Source organism: Arvicola amphibius, chromosome 5, assembly GCF_903992535.2.
Source record: "Arvicola amphibius chromosome 5, mArvAmp1.2, whole genome shotgun sequence".
Taxonomy (NCBI): Eukaryota; Metazoa; Chordata; class Mammalia; order Rodentia; family Cricetidae; genus Arvicola; species Arvicola amphibius.
In genome coordinates, this window is record NC_052051.1 from 11933616 (window position 1) to 11958814 (window position 25199).

The following is a 25199-nucleotide window of genomic DNA, read 5'->3' on the forward strand; positions in this document are numbered from 1 at the left end:
ACAGTGTCAGAGATCTTGGGGATCAAGGCTCCCACTTCACAGATGAGAAAAATGTGTTCAGAGTGGCTAAAAGGTGGCCTCCAGTATTTAAATATTTAAGAACAACCAGATCAATATTCACCACTAGCAGGTAAGCAGCTCAGTGCAGGCCTCCGTCCCTAAAGGCGAGGAGGACAACCGTGGCAAGCTAGTGACAGCCAACCAGTTCACACCATGGGACAATGAGCTGGTTACTGGTCTAATGTGGTTCAGGGAACCAAGGGAAGGACACACTGGAAAGATGTCGCTGTCATGGGGGTGATGTTCTTTCCATGGGATCCTGTGAAAGTAAAATGATGGTTAAGTTCCAAGATTACTGACTGGAATTGCAATTAACTCTGAGTATTCGGTAGGGTTTTTCTGAGGCTCCTATTTGAAGTTCTGGCCAGAATGTTGTAAAAAAGTTCACCATTTCAGCTAACTAAGTGATGCTGGTTTTGGTTTTGCTTGGATTTAGACCTGGGCTTAGCACACATTTCATGTGTGGAGCCATGCATTGAACATTTTGTATGTTGCAGGGCACACTGGTCTCTGTTTCAAATGCCCACTTGGGCCCTCTAAGTACAAGAACAGCCCCAGATGGTAGGTAAACGAGGGACCATGTGCCAATAAACCTTTATTTATGGACACTGAAATTTGAATTTCATATTGTGTTGTCTTGTCACAGAACTCTTCTGAATTCTCCTCCCTGCCATCTGAAAATGTAGAAACCATTCTTAGCTCACAAGCTGCACAGAACTGGTGGTAGGGCTGGATTTGGCTGGTGGCCAAAGTTTGGGACCCCAGAAGATGAGAGAGTGGGAAGCAGACAGGCAGGGAAGCTGGGAGGTGATGAGGCAGTGAGGTTTAAGGCAGAAGGTGGGATCACAACGCCAGTCTCTCTACCTCTGCTCCAGCCCCACTCCAGCTCCTCTTGACTCTGGAGAGATCTCCCTTGAAATGGGATTTATTCTCAACTCTTGAGAGATCTCCCTTGAAACAGGATTTACCCTTAACTCTGGGCAGCGCCTTTTGTCCTTAGCAACCAGCATCAGGGCTGAGGGACATCTCCATCAGTCAAGTGGTCATGAACACATGAGTACAAACCCTAAACCCGCAGAAATACCAGGCTCACAGGGGGGCCAGACACAGATAGACTCACGGGACTTGCTGGTCAGCTAGTCTAGCCAAAACCAGTTCCAGGTTCAGTGAGAGATTGTTACAAAGAAAGAAGGTGACAGACCTACAAGATGGCTCTATAGGTAAAGGTGTTTGCTGCCAAGCCCGACGACCTGATTTGATCCCTGGAGAGTGATTAAGAAAGACACTTGACTTCTGACCTGTTGTAGAGTATTATTCTAAAGTGTGCTACTTTTGTTTATGTTGCATTTGTTTAACTCTGTGAAGCTGTGATTCTTTGCCTGTGTAAAACACCTGGTGGTCTAATAAAGAGCTTAAAAGTCAATAGCAAGGCAGGAGAGAGAAACAGGCGGGGCTGGCAGGCGGAGACAATAAATAGAACTCTAGAGAAGAAAAGATCAGGGAATGAGGAAAGTAGCCAGAGAAGGAGGAGGACATCTGGGGCCAGCCCCCCAGCTACACGGCTAGCCACAGATTAAGGGTAAGATTTACAGAAGTAAGGGAATGGAAAAGTCCAGAGGCAAAAGGTAGGTGGGATAATTTTAAGTTAAGCTAGAAACAAGCCAAGCTAAGGCTGGGCACATATTAAGAATAAGCCTCCATGTGTGATTTATTTGGGAGCTGGGTGGCGGGCTCCCAAAAGAAGAGAGTGAAAAGAACAACACTGGCCTTCACATGCACACACACAAACACATACAATACACATATGCGCATATAAACTAGCACTCATGTGAACACACACTTGTGCACATTAACAAACACCTGCAGAGATACCAACACATACACACACACCGGCACGCACATGCCCATGGCAACACACATCTGTATACAGTAACATACACTTGCACACACACACAGTAAGCTGCAGGGAAGCATGTCTAGTATTCTGTCCCAGAGGTTTATGGCGTGGCCCACACTGGGTTGGACACTGTTCCCAGCACCAGGGTTGTCACAGTGAATGGAACACACGAGCTCCAGCTGCAGTCACGCTAATGTCACGCTAATGTCCGAGGTAGGTAATGAAACAGTAGGCCATAGCTGGAGAGAGATAATGGGAGACAGTTTTCTTTCTGGGTGGATGCTCTCCCTGAATCACACTACATTTGTGTGTGGACTTCGGGATCCTGGGTACTGAGTGATTATGCAAAGGGCTCTCGGCCCTCAAGGGAACCTGCTTGTATCACTTTTGTAAATGGAAATTAACACCACGAGTCCCCGGAACCCTGGTGGGAACCTAAAGTGGTACAGGCCCTTCAGATAGGGTTGTCAGTTTCCTATGAAACTTAGCCATGTGTCCCGGCAACTTCACTTTTAAGTATCTGCTCAAGGAAAATGAAAACCTAGCCAGCTGTGTTGGTGCACGCCTTTAATCTCAGCATTCGGGAGGCAGAGGCTAGTGGATCTCTGAGTTCAGGGCCAACCTAGTCTACCTAGTGAGTTCTGGCCAAGGGCTACATGGTACAACTCTGTCTCCAAAAAAGAAAGAAAGAAAAGAAAGTCAAATAAAACTCCTCTTGCTAACTCATCTGTGAATACCCGAATATTTACATGTAATTCGTGGCAGCCCATAGCGTGGACAAGCTAAAACATCATCCCAGGGCAAATGGCTGACACATTCACACGGAGGAATACAACTCAGCAGGAAAGAGGACTGAGCCCCAGAGCGGCAGAAGTAGGGACATCGCTATGCGGAATGAAAGAAACCAGATGGTAGAAAGTGCACACTGGGCCATGTGATTCTAATTATGTGACAGGCAGGACTAATCTACAGTGACAGATATCAGAAGGATGGATGCTTGTGGGGATTTAGGCAGGGCTGGAAGGGGACCCCTGGGGGATTTCTGGGGGCAGTGGCAATAGTCTTTTCTTGCCTGGAGGGCCGTACATACAGGCCCCAGGAATCCATCAACATTCTCTAACCCCACATCTTCAGATCTGCCCACTTCACTGCAAGGCAGCCTTACCTTAGTAATAAACCAGCCAAACCCTGCAAAGCGGGCAGAGGCACCCCGGGCAGACTCAGCCCAGACACAGGCAGCCGTGGAAGGCTGTATGGAAACAGGTGATTTTCATTTTCTTCCCTCTGCTCCTCTGGGTTTTGGAAGGAGTCAGAAACCGTGCGTACTTGTGCTTCCAGAGACCAGGAAGAAAGCTTCTGAAGTCACGTGACCCGTGTGTTTATGAAAAAGAACCCGCGGCTGCTTTTCTGCATCTTTTGTTGTTTAAGTCTTTTCAGAAAGGGTTTTTTTTTTCTTAAGTTCTTTTAAAGAAAGCAAGGGGCTAGAGAGGTGGTACAGTGGTTAGGAACACTGGCTGCTCTTTCAGAGGACCTGAGTTTGGCTCCTGCACCTGTGTTGGACAACATGAAAACCTCTCATAGCTCCAGCTTTGGGGGATTCCATACCCTTCTCGGGCTTCAGAGGGCATTTGCACACGTGGCAAATACATGAACACACACACACATGCACACACACATACAAGTAAAGTAAAATTAAAAACAGTAAAGTAAAATAAATATTTAATGAAGGCAAGAAAGCCAGGCATCGTGGGTCATGCATGTAATGACAGCCCATGAGAGGCTGAAGCAGGAGGACCGCCATGAGTTCAAGTTTCACAGTGAGCTCTAGAATGGCTTGGGATACTGAGAGACTGTCTTTAAAACTAAAAGAAAGAAAGGAATGATGAAAGGAGAGGGGGGGGAGGAAGGAAGGAAAGAAAAAAACACAGGCTTGGAGAGAGGGCTCAGTGGTTAAGAGCACTGTTTGTTCTAGAGCCGTGGTTCCCAATCTGTGGGTCATGACCCCTTTGACAAACCTCTATCTCCAAAATATTCATTATTGTTCATTACAGTAGCGAAATTACAGTTGTGAAGCAGCAGTGAAATAATTCTATGGTTGGGGTCACCACAACATGAACAGCCGTATTAAAGGGTCACAGCATTAGGAAGGTGGAGAACCAGGGCGGTAGAGGATCCAAGTTCAGTTCCCAGCACCCACATGAAAGCTCACTACTGCTGGTAACTCTAGTTCTGGAGATCAGAACCCTCTTCTGGACTCTGTGGGCACTGCACACACGTGCACACATATAAATAAATATAAACGGAAGAGGAGGAGTGCTGGGGATATAGCTTGGTGGTAGAATATTAATATTCATGATTTTCATCTCTCTCTCTCTCTCACACACACACACACACACACGCACGCATGCACACACATGCGCGCACACACGTGTACGCAGCAAGGAAGAGGGAGGACAGGTGAGCAAACAGCCCCCTCAGCCCTTTGGGTCGCTGTTTCTGCAAGGCTGGGGACCAAGCCCAGGGTCCTGAGCTAGTCAGGCCGGTTCTCCACCCTGAAGTTGCAGCCCAGCCCTTTCCCTTCCTGGGGCAAAGCCGACTCCTCTATGAAGTTCTCTCCGATTTCTCCCTGAGACCTGCACTTCCGCCAACCTCATTCCTAACCCTGGAGGACTGGGTACTTTCCTTGGGTCCCTGATTGTCATGCCATTGCCAGGTGTCCCTGACTGTCAGCCACTGCCTGGTCCCAGGACTGATGAGGAACTGAGAGGTGACCTCGCAGCTCATGTGGGGCAGGAAGACACCCATGGGAGTTTTCAGAAACCCCAGTCACCCTGAAAAAGGTCAGGTGATTTGGTTTTATCACAGGGCCATGGGGCTCCCTGAGGCTATCTGGCACAGTGGGGTAACCTTTGGCCCACTGCACAGAAGTTCTGCAGGAGCCCAGGAGTATATGGAAAATTTGGGCTGCAGAATGGTGCACGACAGGGAGCCAGGTCAGTGCTGGACTCAGGTCCCAACTGTGGGCACAGTGACAGGCTGTTCTAGGGGGCAGGAGGGGATTCATTTAACATGAACAGTGGATGCGCTGTAGGGTAGGTGGCAGCAGAGACACCCACACATATAGATGGTCAGGGAGGCCCCGAGGAGGCCTCCAAGACAGAAGCCACTTTGGGATCCTTCCCCACCCAGCAAAAGGAGTCAGAAGGGACAAATACGCCCACCCCACCACTCTTCCTTTCCGTTTTATTTATTTGTTTGCTTGCTCTTGAGGCCGACTTTCACCATGCAGCCCAATGTAACTGCTTCTGCCTTCCCAGTGCTTCAGAGCTTGGATTAAAGGCATCTGTCGCCATACCCAGCTTGGTCTGGCACATAAAATCCTCCCGACAGGCAAATGCCACCAGCCCCAGCCTCGCCTTTCCACAGCTGCCTCTAGGCTGGAGCGGTCGAGTGTCACTCTGAAAAGTCCAGCTTCTGTCCACAGCAGGGAGACAACAAGGGCACAATGGGGTCCTAGCATGGCATGAGGTTGGAGGGTGGCTGAAGGAGCCTTGGCTTTGCCTGGTTGACGTCTCCTTCGTCTAGTCCCACTGTGGACCCTAAAGCTCCCAGTCCCTCCCCTCCAGGAACAGGAGCTCCCCACTTAGTCACAGTGACCAGCATATGGAACAAGTCTAGCCAGTCTTCCTGTGGGAAAGGGGCAGTTCTGTGGACACCTGGACCTGCCTGGTTGAGATGGGTCAAGATATGCTCTCCTCTGCTGGTCCTGGCTTGAGCTGCGTTTTGCCGTCTCGTCGTAAGGGTCCTAGAATATCACAGAAACTAAACAATGAGAGGGCCGAGAGTTCTGGATGTGGACCACCAAGGAATCAAGGATAGCCTTGAAGGCATCTTCCCAGAGGAAGTTGGGCCTTCTAAGGTCAGGCAGGTGTGAGAAGCCACCGTCCATTCGTTCACCCGGCACACACTCATGGAGCTGCTGTGTTCATTCGTTCACCCAGCACACACTCGTGGAGCTGCTGTGGTTCACCCGGCACACACTCGTGGAGCTGCTGTGTTCATTCGTTCACCCGGCACATACTCGTGGAGCTACAATGTTGGTCCGTATTTATGTCACAGTATCAGACACAACACTTTATAAGCAACAGACAGGGCTGGGGTCTAGAGAGGACCCTCCTGCTGTGTCATCCCAGAACAGAAGCACAGGAGGCAGCTGAACGTGCTTAATGTATGTGTCTCTGTGTGAGCTTATGTGGAGGCCTGAGGTGGACTTTTGCTTTGGTTTTGTTTTTGTTTTTTGAGACAGGGTTTTTCTGTGTAACAGTTCTGGCTGTCCTGGAACTTGCTTTGTAGACCAAGTTGGCCTCGAACTCACTGAGATCTGCTTGCCTCTGCCTCCCAAGTGCTGGGATTATAGGTGTGCACCACCACCTGGCCCAATTTATTTCTTTGTGTGTGTGTGTGTGTGTGTGTGTGTGCGCGCGCGCGCGCACGCGGGGTGTATGTGTCTGACTCTGTAAGTGCCTGTCATATGTGGGTCAGAGAAGTCAGAAGAGGGCAATGGATTCCCTGAAGCTGGCATTATACATGCTTAGGATCTGCCTAACTGGGATGTTGGGCACTAAGCTCAGGTCTTCCGCAAGAACAGCAAACTCTTTGAACTGCAGGGACATCTCTCCAGGCCCTACTACCTTACGTTTTGAGACAGCATCTCTCCTCGAACCTGGAGCTTACTGATTCAGCCAGACTAGCTGGTCGGAAAGCCCCAGGTGTCCTCCTGTCTCCACTCACCTGCCTCTGGGGTTATAAATGCACATGGCTATACCTGGCTTTTTACATGGGTGTCAGGGATCCCAAGTCAAGTCCTCAGGCAAACACATTAGTCCTTAGGTTAGCATATTACCCCTGAGCCATCTCCCCAGCCCCTACTTTTATTTTATTTTTTTGGAGACTGGATGTTTTGAACTTCTATGTAGTTGAGGATGGCCTTGGATACCAGATTTTCCTGCCTTCATTTCCAGGGTGCTGGGATGAGAGGCCTGTGCAACCACGCCCCATTGAACTTTAATGACAGACAAATCCAGTCTGTGGTCTAAGCCCCTCCCACAAGGACATCATCCGGCTATGCAGGAGTCCAGAGTCTTCCGGGACGGACCTCCTCTTACAGACCCTGCCATTGCCCTAGGGATAAAGATTCCAGCACAAGGACTTTGGGAGACACACACAAAGGCAACAGGTCTCTTCAGGCTGGGTTCTGTGCTGGGGCTCAGTAGAGAGAAACCCCTGTCATCCTTAGTGAACCACCCAGGAGAGACAACCTGCGTCTGTTCCGTTACCATGGCGACCACCGTCCCCATTTACACACGCAGGAGGACAGGCCCCAGACATGAAGTCACACAGCCAGTCAGAGGCCAAGAGCCGATCCGACTTCTGATTTCATAATTTCCAAGTCAGCTGTGTTTGCCACACCAGGCTGGAGAGAGAAAACACAGCCACGTGGAAATGACCTCACGTGTCTCCTGCTCCTCCTCAAAGTGAGCTCGGAGTTGATTGAAAAGCTGCAGCCGGACATACCAGGACAGCTGTGTGGGCGGCAGGGGGGATCGGATGGGGGATCGGATGCACAGGTCATAGTAGTTTCTGATCTGGGCTTCAGGATCAGAGTGATGAAGGCTTTCTGGACGGAGGTGGTCAGTGGCAGGGAAACCATAGAGTGTAAACTGGCTGCCTGACTCACTTCACATCCCCACACAAAGCCTGCCTCTCCTTTATTTACTGGATGCTGGTGGTATGGGGAAGGAGGGCTGGTGAGCGAGACCTGACAGCGTTTGTCATTGCAGCTGAAATCCTTAGCCCCCTGCCAGCGGCACCTAGACCTGCGGGTCTGCACTAAGGAGATAGACACACAAGGGTACATTTGAAAACACTCTCTGGCAAGAGCTGTGACTCACGCTCATTACTTCAGGACTGACGAAAATGCCAGGAGTGGGGGATGGATTCGTCACTTGGAGCAGCTAGCTTCTGAGAACTCGGCCCCCCTGTGGCTGTCCTTCATTAGCTTGGCGAATTTGGAGAGCAACGCTTTTGGATGATGTCTGGCGTGGGTTGGGGTTTGGGGGACCGGATAGTCTCCATGGAATAAGAATGAGTCTCTAACCTGGGCCAGACTCTCCTGGGGCAGGAAGGCTTGTGGTTCAGGTTGTGCCCAAGTTGGCATCTGCTAGGTTGTTCCCTGGGACCCCTTCTAAATGAGATCCATCCCTTCACTCTCACCCACTCATCCAGTCACTCTACTGAGGTGGGATTCCCCTCTGTATACTGCGAATATGTTTTATTACCATTGGTTAGTAAAGAGTCTGCTTGGGCCTATGGGCAGCACAGAATAGAGCAAGGCAGGAATTCCAAGCAGAATAGAGGAGAAGAGCAGGTGGAGTCAGAGAGATACCATGTAGCTACCGAAGGAGACGGATGCCGGAACATTACCCTGTAAGCCACAGACTTGTGGCAAAACACAGAATAATAGAAATGGGTTAATTTGAGATGAAGGAGTTAGTTAATAAGAAACCTAAGCTAATAGGCCAAGCAGTGTTTTAATTAATATAATTTCTGTGTGATTATTTCGGGTCTGGGTGGGTGGGGAACAAATGAGTGGCCTCTGTCAACACTCTATGATGGACTAAAGAGTGTGTTGGGCTCCGTGATTACTTCCTGTATAGGTAAGGGGAAAATGCTTGCTAGGCAGCTAAGACCAGGAAAATGTGGCCTCCATAAAGATTTAAAGAGAGGGAGCTCTCGCTCTCTCTCTCTCTCTCTCTCTGCTTAAGTTTCATCAGCCACAGGTTCTGGGGCATTGTTTTTGTGAATAAAGCTTTATTGAAAGCTGGCCATGCCCATGCATTTTAAATCCCCTTGACACTTCAGAGTTAAGCTATGGAGTAGACACTGCACATCCATGAAATGAGAATGATCTGTTGTCTGCCATTCATGAAATGAGAATGATCTGTTGTCTGCCATTCATGGAAGTTAGTGCCACAGTCCAGCATAAAAGAGATCACAGCTTTGTGGGTAAAAATGCTAGCCATCAAGAGTGATGCTCTTAGAAATGGGTTCATCAGGGTCTCTTAGTGGCCACATGTTCACATGAGTCAACCTGAAAGCCAGAACCCGGCTATCTGTGTCTTCAGTTTCCCTAGTAGGTCAGACTTTGGTAATCTATACACAGAGAGCCACCTTGCTCTCCTGTGGATGGATGGAAGATACTTGCTCACCAATTCAAGGGGAAACAGACACCAGGAGGCTGACCCAGAGTGGGAGGCTGATCTAGAAGGACAGTAGACATTGCTCCCAGCACTGGGGGGTGGAAGTACAGAGCATACCTCTCTGTTGAGAGTGACCTGACCTGACCCACTGTGACCAATGTAAAACACTCAACTGACTGGTGGCTTGGCTGTGCACAACACTGAGACCCTTTCAGATCAGTCTGTTGTGGTTCCACCCACAGCCTCCAAGGTCATTCTAGAGGTCACCAAAAGGGCAAGATGGAGGGTATGTGGGAAGGCTTCAGGGGTTTGGCCTAGAAGGCCAGGCACAGAGGTCATAGGCTTCCAGGAGCTTAAAAGCCAGTCCCGTGGTTCTGAACACCTACAAGGGACACTGGGAAATGTAGTCCTTAGGTGTGCTAGACTGGCAGGTGGTCTGTACCAGGTGGTCCAGGCCCAGGATGGAACCTCAAATGATCCTCACAGACAGGAACAGGAGTGACAGACACAGAAGAGAGAAAATGCTGAGGGAGAAAAAGTAAGAGACTGCGGACACTGCATCTTTGACACAAAAACAGAAACACACACAAACCAGCCCAGCACGAGGTCTTTCTCGCCTTTGTATTTCCCCCCATGTCTGTTTGGATACACATATATTCAAACAAATGTACAGCAGATGGGCAGAAGGAACACGCTTTAAATACACCTGAGTGGGTGTCTGTGGGGGACGGGACTCTGAGGAGTGGAGAAGAAAGAAGGCAAAAATAAGACATTAAAATCAAACCAAGCTAAGGCTATAGTCCATGTTGGGGTAGTGGGCTGGGGCAGGGTAGGGGTTCAGCTTGGGAGAGGGTTTGCCTAGAATACAGGGAATCCTAGGTTCAATAGAGGTGGTGGGGCAGGAGAAAAAGAAATGAGATAAAGAACAAAAGCTACTACCATCAGCCAGGTGGTGGTGGCACACACCTTTTATCCTAGCATTAGGGAGGCAGAGGCAGGCAGATCTCTGTGAGTTTGAGGCCAGTCTGGTCTACAGATACAGAGCAAGTTCCAGGATGATCAAGGCTATGCACAGAGAAATTCTGTCTCGAAAAAAACCAAAAACAGAAAAGTTATATCTATTGTGGAAATTTTGGGACATATATAAAGAAATCAATACCCATAATCCAATCTACAGATGTGACTGTGTGCGTGTGTGTGTGAGAGAGAGAGAAAGAGAGAGAGAGAGAGCGAGCGAGCGAGCGAGAGAGAGAGAGAGAGAGAGAGAGAGAGAGAGAGAGAGCAAGCCACAGCATACATGTGGAGGTCAGAGGACAACTGGCAGGAAGTCACTTCTCTTCTTCTACCACGTGGGACCGGGGGACAGAACTCAAACTACCAGGCTTGGCAACAAGCCCCCTTGCCTGATGAGCCATCTCATTTACCCTTTCTGTTATTGTTATAGAATCCCTACTGTCTTTTCTGAGTGGCTACACAGTGCGCACAGGCTGGGCTACAGCGAGTTTATTTACGACGCGCGTTCCCACTCTCTTCACAGTTCCCATTTCTCACAGCCGTTTTCCCCATTCCACTAAGTACTCTTTGAGCAGATGGTTCGGTGGCTGAATAGTTTCCATGCTGTGGTTGACTAGTCTGTGATTAACTGTTTGCTGACTTGTGGGGATGCAGGTTCTTCCTGGGGTGGGCTAGCGCAGGTGACACCATGACAGCCCTCTTTGGGCAGCAGGTTGCCTGGATGGGTGGTTATTCCTGTCATGCGGATGGCCAGAATGAAGATAATTTGTCAAAGAGCATGAATCTAAGTGTGTATGTTTTTATTTTTAAGGCTTTGGGGGCATTTTTAAATTAGGAAAGAAAAGAGAACCCTTTCTTTAAAAAAATGCTTAGATAATAAAATGTGGGGCTGGCAAGATGGGCCAGTGGCTAAAGGAACTTGCTGCTAAGTCTGAGCTCTTGTGTTTGATCCCCAGGATCCACATGTGGAGAGAGAAATGACTCTCCAAAGTTGTCCTCTTGTCTCTACGTGCCGTACCATTACCCTCCCCCAAGCCAAGGTTAAAAAAGAAAACAAAAAGCATAAATGTCACAGATTATTTTAAAGTTAACACATGACATCTCCACCCTCTAAGGAGTCTCACAGGGTCATAGGGATGCTAGACCCTCCCCAGCCTAGAGGAAACCCATACTCAGCTTGTTTGTCCTGGTCCTTTGCCATCTGCCTCAGTCTGTTGCTGTGATAAAATGCCCAGAGGGCTACTAAGTTCACAGGTCACACTGCCGCACCAGCAGAGTGCTCGCCCGTGACCACCAGAGTCCTGCTGTCTGCTTCTGAGCTCTCTACATGGACTCACATCACAGGCTTTTGTTTTCTTTTATGCTTTTGGGCCAGCAAGGTGGCTCAGTGGGAAGGCACTTGCTGCCAAGTCTTGGGACTCATTGAAGGAAGGAGAGAACCAATATCCACAAGGTCTCTGAACGTCACTCGGGCTCCGTATCAAGTGTACATGTATATTCTCTCTCCCTCTCTCTCTCTCTCTCTCTCTCTCTCTCTCTCTCTCTCTCTCTCTCTCTCTCTCCTCTCTGGCTATCTTACCCCCTTCAGTAGCTTTGACATCACCCATTACTCACCCTGACAGTGTCTCCCCTAGACCTCAGAATTGATCTTACTGTCCACAGAGCATCTCCCTGTGGAGTTTTAAATTGACATCTATAATAGTCAAGCTTCAGTATCAACATGATTAGATTAAAAACTACCCAGCATTCTAGAAGGTACTTCATTGGATGTGACTGTGAGAATGTCCCCAGAGAGGGTGAACTCAGGGAGAAGACCTGCCCTCAATGTGAGTGTTACTATCTTATGGGCTGAGAAACTGGACCAAGTACAAAGGGGTGGGGGAAGGGAGAGAAGATGAACATCTGCTTTGCACCAGCAATCCTGTCTCTGCTTCCTGGTCCTTACCCCGACCTGGACAAACAGCCTCATGCACCAGATGCCATGCCTGCCCTGATGTGAAGGTCCAAATCTCCTCAAACGCAGAGGCAAATAAATCCCTCCTCCACTAAATGCCTTCTTTTTTTTTTTAAATATTTATTTATTATGTATACAATATTCTGACTGTGTGTACGCCTGCAGGCCAGAAGAGGGCACCAGACCCCGTTACAGATGGTTGTAAGCCACCATGTGGTTGCTGGGAATTGAACTCAGGACCTTTGGAAGAGTAGGCAATGCTCTTAACCTCTGAGCCATCTCTCCAGCCCCAAATGCCTTCTTAATTGAGTATTTTGTCAAAGCAACACAAAAGCAGCTAATACAGAAAGTTGGTGTCAGCCGGGCTGTGGTGGCACCCGCCTTTAATCCCAACATTTGGGAGGCAGGGGCAGGTGGATCTCTGTGAGTTCAAGGGCCAGCCTGGTCAGCTAGGGCTGTTACAGAGAGAAACCCTATCTTGAAAAACAAAAATAAAACAAAACAAAAAACAAGAAAGAAAGAAAAAGATGTGGGGCTGCTGCAGAATAACCTGATGAACTGGTTCGCAGGCCTTCGAACTGGTTTGGGGAAGAATGTGGAAAAACTTAGAACCCTGGACTAGAGAAACCCTGGAGTCCTGTAAGCATTGGCTGGGCCTTGTGGCCTGAGCGCTGAAGAGCAGACTGCTCATAGGAAGGGAAACAGACACAGCAGGAATCTGGCTAGAGGCCACACATGAAATAGTCTGACAAAGACTCTGGCTTTGTTCTGCTGGAGTAAGGTTGATTTGAAAAGTAACGGACCAATTTGTTTTGTAGAGGAAACATCAAGACAACAAAGCCGTCTGGCAGTGGCGTGGTTACTGCTCATGGCTTTTGGTCAGATTTATAATGTAAAAAGAGTATAAGGTGAAGATTAAAAGGAGATTAAAAAAAAAAGCCAAAACCAGTAACAAAGTTGAGAAAACAGGACACAGAATTCAGGTGTATTGTTAAGAGAGCACTGCATTTACAAGGGAACCTCAAGGTGCCTTGAGGGTGAGACTTTGACCACCTAAAACTCCAGGGCATAACAATGCAAAGTCATTCAAAAGAAGACTCCTGGAGAAGAAACAGCCTTCAGGGTACTCCAAGGGAGAACAGATATTTAGGGAAATGCTTTCCCAGGTTAAGCTGCAAAAGCCACTGCTGCTGTGCAAATGGGGGTCCTGCTACATCTTCAGTCGACAAGGCAATGTGACAGCAGCACAACTTGTGATGCTGGTTGTGCAGCCATGCAAAATGCAAGACCTGCAGGGTCAGGGAAAACAAACGGGGTTGGGGAGGATTGCATCAGGTTCTGGAAAGTCACCAAGGCCAGGAAATACACAGCAAGGCCAGAATTCCTGCAAGGGTGCCCCGAGAGGCTTTTTCGTGAAGCTGTGGAGACGAAGCTTGAGTGGACAGATGTAGGCTCAGAGTGGAGCCAGCACAGAGACATGCTCTGCAGAGGACAAAACTGGAAAGGCAAGCTACTCAAGCCCTCAGAGCCCAGTGATTCCTTCATGAGACCCAGGTGCCAAACATGGAGCTACAAGATATTTGGTGTTTGCCATACTGGGCTTCAGAAGTCTTGTTTGACCTGATCTCTCCTGGCTGTGCCCCAGCCCTCCATTTTTGAAAGAGAGGTGTTTACCTTGTGTCAATGTATACCGGAAGTATGCTACTTGCCTTTTAATTTTACAGGGATTAAGAGTTTGCCTTGGGCTGCAGGTTGGAGCTATTAAACTATGGGGACTTCTGAAGTTGGACTGAATTTCTTTTGTATTACGAGATGGCCGTGACCCCGTAGAGATCAGAGGTGGAAACTTGCGGTTTGAAAATTATGTGCTGGGCTCATAAGATGACTCAGTGGATAAAGGACTTGGTATGCAGGTTTAACAACTTAGATTAGCTATACCTGATCCTCCAGTGGCAATAGAGAACTGATTCCTGGAAGTTTTCCTTCAGCTTCCAACATGTGCACTGTGGCAAGCTTGGGCGCGTGCGCATGTGCACACACACAAAACACACACACTAATAACAAAAATGATGCATGTTGCATATGGAATTTTCAAGGGACTTGGGAAAGATGATCTTTACTGTGACCTGATTGTTTTTAAAACGTCCAGCGCATCAGAGAAGTATACCTTTGGATGTGCCTTTAAGAATGTTTCAGAGAACGTTGATTGACAAGGAAATTCTCATGCTTAAGATGTGCTCCAGCACCCAGTGGGTTGTGTTCTGGACCAGATAAACAGGAGACGAGGAGAAAGCTGGTGGTGCGTCAGGCTCTCCTTTCTCACCCTCCTGATCTGCCCACATGTGAGCAAGCAACCTTATATTCTGCTGTCTGCTTTCTCCCTACCTCCACCGTGACAAACTGTGTCCCTTTAAACTGGGAGCCAAAAATAAACTGTCCCTCCTCTAAGCTGCTTCTGGTCAGGCACTTGGTTACAGCAATGAGGAAAGTAGCTATCATGTGACGGTTTGAAAGGAAACCCTCACAGGCTCATAAACAGTGGCACTATGAGGAGGTGTGGCCTTGTTGGAGGAAGTGTGTCACTGGAGGTGGGCTTTGAGGTTTCAGATGCTCAAGCCAGACCCAGTGTCACTCTCTTCCTGCTGCCTGAAAATCCAGATGTAGAACTCTTAACCGCATCTCTAGCACCTTGGCTGCCAGCATGCCACCATGCTTCCCACCATGATGGTAATGGACTAAACCTCAGAACTGTAAGCCAGCACCAATTAAATGCTTTCCTTTATAAGAGTTGCTATGGTCATGGTGTCTCTTCACAGCCAAAGTGTCTCCCTGTCTATTGTGTATGCTTGTCTGTGGGTATAGTGCCCATTTAGGCATCTATGAAGAACAAAAATAGGTATAAGGACGCCTTTTTTGTCCTCCACCTTACCTTTTGAGAAAGGCTCTTTCATTGAGTGTGGAATTGATGTTTCAGCTAGTCGGCCTGGTCAGCCAGTCCTTGGCATCCGACCGTCTCTATCTCCCCACACTAGGGCTGCAGGTGTGCCCCACCATGTCTGGCTCTGACATCCATCCCTCTCTCCCCACACTAGGGCTGCAGGTGTGCCCCACCATGTCTGGCTCTGGCATCCATCCATCTCTCTCTCTTCCCCACTCTAGGATTGTAGGTGTGCACCATCACGTCTGGCTTTTACACAGATGTTGGTGAAGTGACTTCAGGTCCTCCTCATATTTCCTTCACAAGCATCTCACACAGGGAGGCGTCTCCCCAACCCCAGATGTAACAAGTCTTTATGATCATACTCACCTGACTCCCCTCCCTTTCACAGCTCCCCCTACCGTGATTCCTTACAGTGTCCCTCTAGGCTTTGCTTGCTGTTCCTGCCGGGCCTCAGGCTCCCACTTTCCTGGCCTTTTCAGACATAAAAATGTTGGTGCTAGCTGGTACCTTTCATCTGATGTTCACTGCTCTCAGCGCTGTGCCCAGAACACACCAAACATTCAGGGTGAGGTTTTTCTCAAGCTAGAATCCAAAGTGTTTACTGTGTCCTGTCCTGTCCTTCCTTCCTTCCTTCCTTCCTTCCTTCCTTCCTTCCTTCCTTCCTTCCTTCCTTCTTTCCTTCCTTCCTTCCTTCCTTCCTTCCTTCCTTCCTTCCTTCCTTCCTTCCTTCCTTCGCTCATCTGGCTGACATTCGCTTTCTGGTAGTGTTCCCGCACAGAGGTCACAAGGTTCCCACAGGCCACTGGCAGCATCTTAGAAGTGACAGGTGGTGTGGTATGGACTTGGGTTCTGACATCAGGGTGGCCAAGTTCTGGTCATAGAGGTAGGCGCATAAGAGACTTCTGGATTCCTTCTTTAAGTACCAGACTCTCTTTCTCAGAATTTTCTTTTCTTTTCTTTTTTTTTAAAAAAAATTTTTTTGAGACAGGGTTTTTTTGTGTAGCACTGACTGTGCTGGAACTCACTCTGTAGACCAGGCTGGCCTCAAACTCGGAGATCCGCCTGCTTCTGCCTCCCGAGTGCTGGGATTAAAGGAATGTACCATCACCATCGGCTCTCTTTTCTTTTCGTCTTCTACTCCTCCTCCTCTTCTTCCTTCTCTTTCTCATCCTCTTCCTTTCCCTTTACTTCCTCTTCTTCTTCTTTTTGATAAAGCTTTTTTTGTTGTTTTCTGTGCACTGCTGTTTTGTTTGCATACATGTCTGTGTGAGAGCATCAGATCCCCCAGAACTGGAGTTACAGACAGTTGTGAGCTGTCATGTGGGCGCTGGGAATTGAACCCAGGTCCTCTGGAAGAGCAGCCAAAACTCTTAACTGCTGAGTCATCTCTCTCCAGCCTGATTTTGTTGTTGTTCCCCCCTGCTCCTGAAACAGTGTCTCTCTGTATAACTCTGGCTATCTTGGAACTTGGTCTGTAGACCAGACTATCTTTGAACTCACACTAGAAACTGGGTTCCCCACATCAGGGTCCCCATGCCTGTCTTCTGCCTGCCTGGCATGACAGAAACATAAGCTTCTGTTTAGCTTTATTTTATTTTATTTTTTTGAGACCAGATCTCACTTGCACTTGCTATGTGGTGAGGATGACTCCTGAACATCCTGACATCCTGCCTCTACCTCCCATGCACAGGCCTGCACCAGCATTCTCTCTCTCTCTCTCTCTCTCTCTCTCTCTCTCTCTCTCTCTCTCTCTCTGAGACAGAGTCTTACTGTACATAGCAGATGGCCTTGAACTCACGACAATTCCCTTGTCTCAGCCTCTTGAGTGCTGGATTTAGGGCATGTGCCATCACGCCCAACATAAGCTTCTATTTGAAAAAAAAAACTGGTTACTATTTATGATTGTGCATTAACAAGCTTACGTCCCAACTGCCAGAGAGACACAGTTCAGGTTTCTTCAGAGCCCCCTTCTCACCTGTGAAACAGGGATGTTCATGACCCCACGAAGGGAAGAGGGGACAAATCGGATGCATGTCTGTCATGCCTGGTGCATGGCGAGGCTCAGAAACACTGATGATGGGGCTGGTGTGACAGAGGGGCTGGGAACAGTCCCAGCACAGCCCCAAAGAAGACGAAAACAACAACGACTGTCTCTCAACTGCTCTTTCGACAAAGACTCCGGGAAACGGTTTGCCTTCGAAATTTGTGAGCCAGCTGCTGCACAAGCGGCATTTGGAGAGGGTGTGGCAATTTGTGTGGAACAAACTGTTGGCCCTCGTCAAAGTTGCCACGGGGCACTGCTGGGAATCTGGGTTTGGACTCGGCAGCCCTGTTTTCGATCTCTAGATCCAGGAAGCACCCTGGGATGAGGGAAGCCAGACTTGTGAACGTGTGTCCCTGCATCTGCTGAAGCCATCTGGTGGGCCCACTGCAGAATTGAAGATGCACAAGGTTCAAATTCAAGAATTCTTCTCTCTTGGAAAGTGGTGTGCTGATCAGTACTCCTGATGATCATCTGTGTTTTCAAAAAGGAGAGAAGTGGGGCTGTGGCTCAGTAAGCAAAGTGCCTGTCCCGCATGCACAATGCCTCAGGTTCCATCCCTAGTACTGCGTCCCAAACCAGGTGTGGTGGTGCATGTCTGTAATCCTAACACTTGGGAAAGTGGAAGCAGCAGGGTCAGAAGTTGAAGGTTATCCTTAGGTATGAGGTATGTACTGGGTTTGAGGCTAGCCTGGGGTATATGGGACCTTCTTTCAAAAAGGAAGGGGATAGGTAGATGATGACAGTGCTTCTTTGGAAGACGAGGGTGGCCATATGGTGTGTTATTAATAACCGTGCTGATACAGCAGGCCTGACCTGCGGTTGACTCTACAAACCCTGGCTTGTTGTCTTTACCCTGGAACAGAGGAATCAGCTCATCTAAGTGGGGGAGCAATTGAGGAAGAGAAGGCAAGTCGGTTAAAGTGCTGTAGCTACAGATCAAGGATACTGCCCTTGATTAACTTAAGAAACAAAGACATTTTAAAAACTTACAATACAAAAGGTTCAGAGACAGCAGTTCTGTAGTTCATTAATTCAGGAAGTCAGCGACACTGAAGGTAGCAAGTTCTTTCCCATCCTCCCATCCGTCTTCTTGCATCTGACCCATTGCACATTCAGCAATGTCCTTCCTCGTGGTCTCCTGAGGGCTGCCGTACCTCCAGCCATCATGCCCTCACCCAGTTAGAAAAGCTCACAGTCAAGGTAGGACTGGGCAGCAGTCTCAGAAGCACTTTAATCCACGCAACAGCTCTGTGAGATAAGAAACTCCTGTTGGCCCAGATCGGAACCCTGGAGCTCCAAGACATTAAGACATTTGCACAAAGTCACTCAGTTAGGAAGCAGTAGTGCTGGGCTTTGAACCCAGGGAGCTGATCTCCAGGTCAAGCACCCCCAAAGTCTAGGAAAGAAGGCAGGTACGAATGGAGGCAGTAGGTATTTCCCTTTTTCCTCCAACAAGTGTTTGCACTAGGATTTGACAGAGCATGGGACCCTGGTTTACTCTGAAATTCCTCAGTTGTCGTGTGGCAAAACTTCCCCTGGAGAGAGGCAACAGCCTTGTCTACTCACACCATAGGGAGCCCATGACAGACCAAAGTATGGAAACTACCCAATTCCAACTTGGTGAACCAGAGAATTTTACAGGGGTCACTTACAGGAGCAGAAACGACTCAAACACATCACCAGAGTCCAGCCCAGCATGGGTGACAGCTCACAAAGCTGGGGACCTGGAGCACACTGCACTGCCTGCCGGCAGTCCACAGGCTACAGAGCATCCTTTCTAGGCGCCTTGGTTGTCTAAACCTCTTCTTTAGAGCTCAGCTGGTTTTTGCTTTTTCCAGACAGTAGATTTGGTCTCAGTCTTTGTACTTTTCTCCTCTGAGAGTCTTCTTTGCAGCTCAGCTTCAGTTTGTCTTGAGGGACTCTCGGCTTTTAATCCTGGGGCAGGGAGGGGCTAGTGAATCTGGTGGGTTTTAGGAACTTCCTGAAGCTATTTGGAGTTGTTTGCCTTGAAGTCTAAAGAGCTTCTCTTTATGGAAACTGCCATATAACAGTGATGATCCTATTACATCTTGAAAGAGATTTCCCAGGGACACCTGTACCCATCAGGGAGGCTTTTCTGGAGCAGTTTCTACCGAGACAGAGGGAGTAGCCTAACTGTATGACTCTCTGGGACAGAGTCAAGCTTTAGCCTGAAGCAGGGAAGCTGAGTCTATGTGACCAGCATAGAACTGAGAATGGTACAGCTGTCTCTCCAGTTCCCAGGGGCAGAGAGAACTCTCCTCCTCTCTTCAATAAACTGTTTAAAGATGAGTGGGAAAGATTTCCAATTATCCCCGCACACGGTCACACAGGAAATGACCAGTCCTAGTTCAGAAACCCGTGATTCATTCCTGGTCCATTTGGGATGGGGTACAAGGCTCAGCCCTGGTTTTGCTTTATATGATTTGGTTTTCTTCCTTCTACCTTTCTGTGGGTCCTGGGGATCAAACTCAGGTAGTCAGGCTTGGTGGCAAGCACCATTACCTTTTGAGCTGTCTCCTCAGTTCCTGATTTTCTTGGCTTGTTCCTAGAGAGCCCAAATTGTTAATTATCATTTCACTTTTCTATCATCCCTATATCTAACGAGTCTGGAGGGGCTGGAGAGATGGCTCAGCGGTTAAGAGCACTGACTGCTCTTCCAGAGGACCCGGGTTCAATTCCCAGCACCTACATGGCAGCTCACAACTGTCTGAAAATGCAGTTCCACGAGATCTGACACCTTCACACCAATGTACATAAAGTTAAATAAATCATTTTAAAAAAAAAGAGTCTGGAATGTTAAGTTGGGAGCGTAGCCCCCAGCTCCCAGGCCTGAGAGTTGTATTGGTCTGGACTCCAAATCCCAGGACGCCAGGTCCTGACCAGGACCACTCCCACAGAGTATTTAAGTGAACTCCCAAAAGAGGATTACATGTTCGGTCCCTTTTCCTTCCTCCTGGTGGTCTTCTGGTTCTCCCTCTGGGCCACCCGAGAGTGCAGGACTCCCATTAAACATATAATTTGGCTTGTTTTGATTTGGCCAGCTGAATTTGGCTGGCTCATGATGTTGTCGTCAGCTAAGGAGGAATGATTTCAAGTCAGGGGCCACTAAACTCAGAAAGGTGCCCTGTCTCTCTAAGGACAGAAACAGTGCTATGACAGGGAAGGTCCGGGACAAGAGACTAATGGCCTTTCAGACACTTGGCTCCATGACCCATACCGGATGGGCTTACCAGTTCACAGCTGTACACCCAGGATACCTTGCTTATCCCAAGGCCCACATCAAATGTCACAGTTTTCAAGGCCCCAAAGGAACAGGGCCATGGATGGTAGCAGCTACCACACTCTCCTCTATCCTAGGACAAATGGCAGTTTTACTCCATCTCTAGGCATCTTGAAGGGGACTAAAAAGGCAATAATGGTCCTGCCGAAGGTGATGACAGACCAGAGGGGCTATTATGTGACACAGGGGCTGAGTCCATAGGAGACAATAGATCTGTAATCGGCTAGGTAGGACTGAACCTACGTTTAGACAGGGGCTAGGTCAAGAGGGCAGTTGACACACGTAGGAATAATTAAAAACGGAGGTAGACTTTCTAGACGGGTTAGAAACAATTCCCAGGGATTATGGCCCAGCCTTGTTCGGGTCCCTAAGAGCTGGTGGTTATTGTTCTTCCCATTGTATGGAGGTAAACCGAGGAGCTTAAGCAGGGGGTGTATGGGGAGGTGGATACCAACCAAGGTCACCAGTGAGGGGCTGCCCCAGTACACCTCCAGGGTGCACGCTTTGCTGTAAAAGGAGTGAGCATGTTAGATGAGCTCACGTTAGATTGCAAGATCAAGGTCACACGGAGCGGTCGGCTGGTAGCGGGGTTCCCACGGCCTCATCTCGGATGGGACACGGGCTACACCCTGCACCGGTCACCTGAGTGGGCACCTTTGCTGGGGATGGGGTGAGCCGAGAGAGCAGGCGCAGAGATCCGACAGAAAGAGAAACAGAAGAACGGAAAAAGATGCAGTCAGAGTTTTTCTTCCAAGGTCGCCACAGGCCCAGGATACAGGCGGCCGGGCGGCGGGGCGTCGAAGGGTTCTTCCGGGCGTCCCACGAAGCGCGCGGTGGTCGGTCGCTAGTTCGGTCCCGAGGGGCGTTTCCTACGCGTGGGTGCCGCGAGGACTCGGAGCTGCTTAGTGGGTCTTGGCCTTTACTCAGCAGATCACGACTCCGGTTAGTCAGGGCGACGTGTCTACAGCCCCGAACTCCGACTGTGCGGCGCGCGCACGAACCTGCTCTTGTCCGACGCTCCCTGGCAGCTGGGTTGAAGCTCCGCCCAGTATCCACTAGGACACACCCAGCCCCCCCATTATCTCCCCTACCTCAACCACAACCATTCTCCATTAGTCTCCGCCCAGGTTCCCCCCCCTAAAGTCCCACCCCTGCCCAGTCAGTCCATTTTCATCAGGCCCCGCCCACTCCACAAAGACCCCGCCCACCCCACCCTCTCCAGCAAGGCCCCGCCCCACTCCGCCCTCCTGCCCCTGGGCTCCGCCCAGGCCCCGCCCCCGCTCCGCCTGCCCCGGGCCCGCTGAGCGGCGCCTGTCCGGGATGCGGAGCCCGGACGCCTGAGCCGCGGCGCGACCTCGGCGCGGGAAGTTCGGGCGCCGCGAGGCGATGGAGGCGCCCGGCAGTGGTGGCGGTGACGGCGGCGGGGACCCAGGCGGGGACGGTGCGCAGCCCGACGCCCGCGGCCCCGGCTCCGGGCCGTGCGCGGCCGCCCGCGAGTCGGAGCGGCAGCTGCGCCTCCGTCTGTGCGTGCTCAACGAGATTCTGGGCACCGAGCGCGACTACGTGGGCACCTTGCGCTTCCTGCAGTCGGTGAGCTCCCGCCACCTGTGGCCGGCCGGCCCGCGCCGCGCTTTTGTCTGTGGTTCCCCGCCTTGCGCATAGTTTGAAAATGGTTACATCCGCGCGGCCGCTGCCCGGGGCCCCGTTGGGGGTCGGTGTGAGGAGAAGCCGGGACAGGGCCCCCGCGCACCGTCGGCTGTACCGGGGACCTCTGGGCTTCGCAGCCGTGCCCCCAGCTCGAATTACACAGCCACAGCTTTAGACTGCAAAACAGCATCCGAGTGCGCCCTTGTACCACGCACCTTACACTGTTCTCAGCAGGCTGAGCCGTTATCGGGCTCATCAGTACCGCGCATATATTTTCCGATCTTTAAGACGGGGGAAGAGTTCGGCTCCAGAGAGGTCGAGTCCCTTGCTCTGGATTGCACAGCTTGACTAAGTGGGGTTGGATGCAGGGCTGTGACCTAGGGCAGCCCCTCGGGTGCTTTAAACTCGGGTGCTTAGCTGCTCTTGAGTCTCCAGTGAGAATGAGGAAGGGGCCACTTCCCTACCCTCCTAGGAAGTGAGAAAACTGGAGGGGGGGTGGGATGGGCTGGTCTCGGAGACCTGAGGGCTTTAATCTCCGTACCTCCTGCTGGGGCCGCTTTAACTCCGGTCTTAACCCTGCTTCAGGAAGGGACTGTGTGTGTGTGTGTGTGTGTGTGTGTGTGAGAGAGAGAGAGAGAGAGAGAGAGAGAGAGAGAGAGAGAGAGAGAGAGAGAGAGAGAGAGAGAGAGAGTAGAGACCCCTGAAAGGAGCATTGAGAGAGAGGGTGAGAGGGGAGAGACCCCTGAAAGGGGTATTCTGGGGTTCCCAGTGGCTTGAGGGTGCAGGGGAGTCTGTGTGAGGTCGAGGGTTCCCAGTTAGGGAGGAGGGAATATCAAGGAGGGGGGAGGAGCTGTGTAGAGGTATTGAAAGCCATTTGGCCCAAGGATCCTTCTGGAAAGGCCTGTGAGAATAACACAGGGTTGGCTTTCTTTCCCATCTCTTCCTTTCTCACAGCTCCCCGGCTTGAAGCTGGCAGTTTCTAAATGAGTGCTGCAGCCACTCTGGCATTGCTGAGCAGTGACAGATTCTAGGGAACTCCTCACTTCCCCCTTAGCAGTGGCTTAGCTTCTCAGCCTTAAAAAGAAACAGGAAATGTAAACCAGTTTTTATATTAACGGTGTGTGTGGGGGGGGATACACACTCCCCATGTTCGCCCCTGGCCATTGTGCTGGGTTAACTGCGGTTTTAAACTGTCCCATGAAGAGTCTGGGGAAGCTAGGATAATGGAAATTGATCGGAGTCCACATTCTTAGAATTAAAGAAACCAAAAAGAGTTTCTCCGGCTTAAGTGCCATCCTCAAGACACCTGTTTGTCGTTTGTGGACAGTGATTTTTGCTTGGGTGTGACAGGGTATTCTGAGACTGACTTGGTGTTTCTTGGAGCTCCCGCCACCTATGCTGATCTCAGTTTCCCCACCTGTACAAGAGAGGAGTCCCCAGTCTGCTTTTGTGCCTTGCCCTTACTTGAGTCCCCAAGCTAGTGCCAGAAGCAGAGGGCTGATTGTGTAACCTGAGTAGCCTGCCCTGCCCTGGGAGCCCAGGAGGCTACCTCTGGCCTCTGGGGAATGGCCCTCAGGCAACCCAAGGCCATTTAGTCCTGGAAGCCTGGAGTGAGTGCTGCATGCTCCTTGTCACCCCGGCTTTCCTTTCTGCACCAGCACAGAGGGGCTGGCAGCCTCCTGGGGTTCTCCCTGCCCCAACTTGTTAGCTTTTGTACACCCTGACAGGGGTTCCCTGGATTCCTGGCTCTCTGGGAGGGGCCAGTCTAGTCTACAGTGGCAAAATGGGCACTTTAAACAGTCTGGAGCAAGAGCTGGCCACATGGCTCAGTGAGCACTTGCCCCTAGGTCTGAGGACCTGAATTTGATCCCTGGGACCCCACCATGACATACATATCCTCCCCCCAAATACATAAATGAGTAAATAGATAATATAATATAAAAAGATCCAGAGCTCCAAATTTGGAACCAGATTGCTTGGTGTGAGGTCTTTGGTTCGGTGGCTTTAGGCAAGTTGGATTGAAATCTTCAGTCCTTTATTCCCTTGTAAAATGGGAGAGAATAGATCTTGTTCTGTGGGCTTTTTAGGGTAGGTAAGTTGTGTAACTACTTAGAGCCCTCCGAGCAGTGCCTGCAGGCAGTTAACTATGCAAATATCAACTGAAATTATGAGTTATAATTATGTGGTAATTACTCTTACAGGTGGGTAGGGTAGTAGGCTCTGCTGCTGGAGAACAAGGTGGATCACAGGAGGCTGCCTGGAGGAAGTGAGGTCTGAGTCTGCAGAAGCCTGGGGGACTTGATATGAGTTTCCTTTTGACCTTTGAACTCTAGCCAAGGAAACCACTGGCTCTGTTCTGTTCCCTTCCCGTCCTGGGGCTTTGGGGCTCTTCAGTGTGTCCACTCTGGATTTGGGCTGCACCTAGGCCATGGGCTGTGCCCTTCCTTGTCTCCCTAAGGTCCTAGGAACTCTTTCTAGAGAATCAGAAAGAAGCAGGGTGTTTCGTGGAGATGTTGGCGCAGTCTCAGGCCACTTTGGAGGTTGAGTGACCATGCAGGATGGACCAAAGGCTTTGTGGCACAGAATGGGATCTTGACTTGGAAACTTTGAGATCCTGGGCTGTCTTGGGCAGTGCTGGTGGGGACAGTAACATGACAGGTGTCGTCTTGTAGGAGCTGACCCTTGTTGTTTACTGTGCAGCATTTTGCAAGAGGCAGCCAATTAACCTACCCCGAGAAAGGTACTCTTGGTTTCCCACTGACAGAGGAGGAAACTGAGGTGGCAGGTTGAAGTGAACTTCCTGGTGGCCCACGTCCTTTGTGCTAGCTTTGTTGACGGTGCAAAGGTTGAGTGTGGGGCTCTAGAGCGAGATGAACTTGTACCGTGCCTCAGTTTCCACATCTGTACTGTGGGTGTATTGTAGCACCTGTTTGACAGGGGTGTCATGAAACTTGAATGAGCCTGAAGTTAACTCCTACTGTGTGACACACACAGTAGGTGGTTGGAGACCTGATGATGGTGTTTGGGGGCAAGGGTCCTTGGAGTTTCTTCCCTAAAGGAAGGGGCTGAGTGAGTTTTTCTA

At 49.9% G+C, this 25199-nt stretch overlaps 1 protein-coding gene across 1 annotated transcript in view; it reads left to right on the plus strand.

Moving 5' to 3' along the window:
• Nucleotides 1–21856: 21856 nt before the first annotated feature.
• Prex1 (phosphatidylinositol-3,4,5-trisphosphate dependent Rac exchange factor 1) overlaps nucleotides 21857–25199 on the plus strand; it is a 154086-nt gene continuing 150743 nt past the window's right edge. The window contains exon 1 of the mRNA XM_038330942.2: nucleotides 21857–22060. Within this exon, the coding sequence (XP_038186870.1) occupies nucleotides 21857–22060 (204 nt within the window). The remainder of the gene's footprint in view (nucleotides 22061–25199) is intronic.